The 4,612-nt window shown below is 38.2% G+C and overlaps 1 protein-coding gene across 2 annotated transcripts in view; it reads right to left on the reverse strand.

Annotated features, from left to right (window-relative positions):
* Positions 1 to 4,612, reverse strand: part of LOC106875550 (serine/threonine-protein phosphatase 6 regulatory ankyrin repeat subunit B) — a 19,544-nt gene that overhangs the window by 8,621 nt on the left and 6,311 nt on the right. The window contains exon 1 of one of the 2 annotated variants that reach the window (XM_014923753.2): positions 1,790 to 2,019. The exons of the other annotated variant lie outside the window; for it this stretch is intronic. Within the exon in view, the coding sequence (XP_014779239.1) occupies positions 1,790 to 1,903 (114 nt within the window). The 5' untranslated portion in view covers positions 1,904 to 2,019. Of the gene's footprint in view, positions 1 to 1,789; positions 2,020 to 4,612 lie in introns of those variants that run through there. 2 annotated transcript variants of the gene reach the window in all.

The following is a 4,612-nucleotide window of genomic DNA, read 5'->3' on the forward strand; positions in this document are numbered from 1 at the left end:
ATATATATATATATATTGCATTAAGTAAACAAAAAAACTTTAATATGTAAATTCTGTGTCCTTTTTTATACATATACTATACACACACACACACATATATATACATATATATATATATGTATAGTTTACTGTACTGTTTAAGGTAGGGTCAACAAAAGCAAAGAACTTCATCCAGTGAGGGATAAATATCATTTAAATATCATGAAATGATACATACATCTATCTCATTCTCTCCCCTCCCTCCCTCCTTCCCTCTCTCTCTCTCCATATATACATATGTATAAATGCTAATCCTGTTTTGAACTGTGATGAGATAATTACTGCCCACGTAATAGCTGTAACAAAGAGAGGGATCACATGCTTGAAAATTTTCAGTTGTGATTTGGGAAAACCACTTGAAACTGTTTCTGACGGTCAAGGCTTTTGTATTTGTGAATAGATAAAGTCTGTTCTACTGTACACAAGGGAACATCACTACAAAATAACAACTTGAGACTTGTGTTGTCTACGCTTTAAAGAAAACATTAGAAAGAACGTGTGATGTTGTTTGTAGCTAAAACTAAAAGTATTGCCTGAGACATTCTCACAAGGGAAACTGTTATTACTCTGCATTTTAACACCAACAACTTCCTCTCTGTTCTTTCAATTCCTAATCTTCTGACATTCTTTAAAATAAACAGATGGAAAATTTCATGAATTTCCTTCAAACTAATTATTTCCATCTGAAATAAAATGTCTCTTTTTATAAAACGTTTCAGATTATATTAAGCTGAAGATTTCTAAAAAGAATGAAATAGTGCTCTACATGATTACCAACGACTTCTAAGAACATTTTACTAAGTCAAGAATAAATGTCTATGTGAATTCTATGTACCTTTTCCTTATAATTGCTTAATTTCGACTTCAAATTTCTAATCTTCTTTTATACTGAAATAAAATGATTATCTCTCTTGTAAAAACTGTAACTGTTAGAAGGCTAACACGTGTGTGTGTGTGTGTGTGTGTGTGTATGTGTGTGTATACTAGTAGCTTGGAAGATAAAACCCCTCAACTGAGCAGTATTAAGGGGTGCAGCCTTATGCTAAGTGATAGGAGGTTAAAGTATGACAGAGACAGATATCTTGCTGTAGGGGAGCTACATGGGTAACCATGTTGGAAAAGAGAAAGAGAAGGATGGTGAGGATGTGTGAAGGTGTATCCTTAAGCTCAGGAATGTGAGAAGTGACAGAGAGGATTGGACAGGGGGAGTGGGTAGGGAAGTAGGCTCATGGGAGTGTGAATGAAGATTGGGAGATGTGTGTGTGTGTGTGCACACACGCATGTACTCTCTCACACACACACACACACATATGTATGCATGTATGTATAGAGTGGATGTGTATATTAGACTTATGGTTGCTGCCACCACACATGTAGTTTATGTTTGCTTTATCAATGAATTGGGGCTACAAACCAGCCCCACATTAGCAGCAGCAGCACCACTACATTGCCACACTCCAACTTCACCACCACCACCACCACCACCACCACAATCACATGCTGCCCTACCAATAGGCAAGCCTTCACCTGGTTATTTGACCTTGTAGAAATAACAGTTGAAAACTCTTTCGAACCACATGTTACCATTTTCAAAAAAGGGGACCATTTGTATAGGATAAGCAGGACAACCTGGAACTTTTTGGGGTCTTTTTTTTTTCAGTGTTAACGAAAAGTGTAAAAGAAAATTTACGCTCATAACAAGAACAAGAACAACAATAATGAATATTAATAATAATTGAAGAATATTCACTTTGGAAATTGTCCATGTGTAGATGCTCCTCAATTGTGAGACACACCGGCAGACAGGGGTCAGAGGACAGCATTTAGAGATGGGGAAACCACACCACATTTTAGTCAAATCCATCACGGTTGCCTCTGTGCTCACTGTTTTCAATGACTTCTGCTGACATGTGTGCGTGTAAGAGAGAGAGAGAGAGAGAGAAAGGGAGAGCAAGAGAGAAAGAGGGAGAAGAGAGAGAGACAGAGAGAGAGAGAGAGAGAGAGAGGTGTGCAAAGTTTGTTGCTGCTGCTGCAGTTGTTGTTGTAGTGTTTACTGCAGCAGAATGTATTAATACATTTAGCTAGGATTACAGAACGATGGCAATAAAGGTGGTGGAGATATAGGTTGGCTGGAAGTAAACACTATTACTACTACTACCACCACCACCACCACCACCACTACTATTTAATAACAATAAAAAAAAAATCAATGATTAAGAACATTAGCAGTAACAGCATTGATACTAACTGCAACATCAACAACATCCTTCCTACCCCCCAATCCCTCCCTCCCACCAGCAAGTGAATGAATCTGTTTGCAGTTTCATTGATCTGCTAGAAATATCAGCCAAATTTACATCAAATAATATCCAAAACTATAAAAAAAAACATCAAAGGACAGCAACGTCTGAATAAAAAATGAGCTGGAACACAGCAGCAGGAACATCGTTGATAATAGGGCTGATGCAACTGGGCTAATCTGCAGTTAAATAACACCAACAACAACAGCAACAGCACAACAACAACAGCAAAAACAGTACAATAACAACAACACTAATGCAAAGAGAATCAGAGCATTAGCGGCACCAATGACAAAAGCAAACAGAAGACAACAACGCTAAGACTTACATACAACACTGCTACATAAGGGGATATATGAAAAAAAGCTGAATAACAGACATACTTCTTAAAGGAGCAATCCTAACTCCCTACATTTGGCCAACAGAAAGAAACAATAATACAAACAATATGTTTGGTCCTTCCTGTAGTATGCCAGTCCTACCTGGGCCCTTAATCTCTCCATTATAAACCACAATAAAATACAAAGGACACAAGACAGTGCATGATGCTTCAACTCACAGGTTGTACACAGATCAGCTCCATAAACCACATCCAAAACACAACAAAAATATGTAAAATGAAAGACAAATTGGACATGAAACGAACACTGCTGTCATAACAAACTTCCCCCTCTCCAGTTCCTGTCACTACATTAAGAAAAAAAAACCACTTCTAAATTTCCAGATATATTCAAATGCCAGACACATTTAATAGCCTAAAGCATGACTACAACACCATCCTACAAACATTATCTCTCTCCCTCTATCTCTTAGTCAACCCTGACAAAGATAGACACAGAAATAATTGTAATAACTGTAATCTCAGTGATCCCTAAAACTGCCCAAAACAAGGGGCACAGGAAGAGCAGTTGTTGCCTTTTGACTGAATCTGTTTTGCCTGTCAACACAGTGGGCACCACTTCCAGAATTGGCAGGAATACAGAAAGTAGACAGATAAAAAGGGGAGAGTGTAGCATGTCCAAAGTGTCTTACTGTACCTCGTATAATTCCTCATTGCATGGCAAAGAGTCTGGTTGGGTCCTTGGCCTGACTCAGATATGCTATAACTCAGAATATAGATCTGTGGGTCATAGCTTGTTGTTTGGCCAACTACTTAGATGCCACAGGACAACACAACACCACCAACAACACCACCATCACCTCCACCATAAACCAACAAGAGAGACTATGTGTGCTTACTGAAACTAGGAGGTACAGCATCCAAACTACACACACTCATCTAAAGAACAAAAGAAACATTGAATAATGCAAGGATTATCAAAGTTGGAGTATCAGTGATGATGAGTCTTCTACTGGATCAGGACTGACTCAGGGTTAAACAACAATAATAAATATCAATATATTCAATCAATTTGCTAGAGATAACAGCCAAGTTGCCCTTAAACCAAGCCCAACCATCTTCGAAACAGACACACTAGATGATGAGGGTCTTGGGTTCACAACACATTGGAAAAATGTGGGATGGGCATGGTTGGAAGGTTTTTGATTAAATGATCAAGGCTAGCCTACAGCCAAAAAGGATTCCAACACCACAAGCAAATCCCAGTTATATGTACAACTTTCAACTTAATGTGACTCGGTGTTTTTTCTTCCATCCTGTCTCTCCATATTAAACTTGCACCACGAATTGTGGTCCGTCCACTCTGCTACAAAGAAGTGGTGTGAGGGAGGTTGGCATGTTCATACTGGCACAATAGCTGCAGTGCTGCCATCTGATGACTATTAAAAGCTAGACACAGCTACATTCGTACACATTCACACCATTACACTCAACCAGTTAACTGTTATATAGATACTCTCTCTCTCTCTCTCTCTCTTTCTCGCGCAGACACACACACACACACATACTAAACTGTACTTACTCTTGTGGTGATAAACATTGGCATACATACACATTCATGTCTGTGTTAGTGTGTGTGTGTGTGTGTGTGTCTATACACACAATCAGAGATACAAACACACCTGCACACTTCAATTGTTTATATACTTAATGCACTAACAAAGACACATGCATATATATATATATATATATATATATACCTTTCTAATAGAACACACACACACACACACACACACAAAGTGAAATGGTATCAGACAATCCAGGCATTTACTTCAGGTACCATTTTTGTGAACGGCAGTTATTTGGATTTGTAGGAAAGAGAAATTCATCAACAGAAAATCTGGAAGGTTATCTTCAGTCACGGAGTATATAT

Source organism: Octopus bimaculoides, chromosome 14 (genome assembly GCF_001194135.2).
Source record: "Octopus bimaculoides isolate UCB-OBI-ISO-001 chromosome 14, ASM119413v2, whole genome shotgun sequence".
In the NCBI taxonomy this organism is placed as follows: domain Eukaryota; kingdom Metazoa; phylum Mollusca; class Cephalopoda; order Octopoda; family Octopodidae; genus Octopus; species Octopus bimaculoides.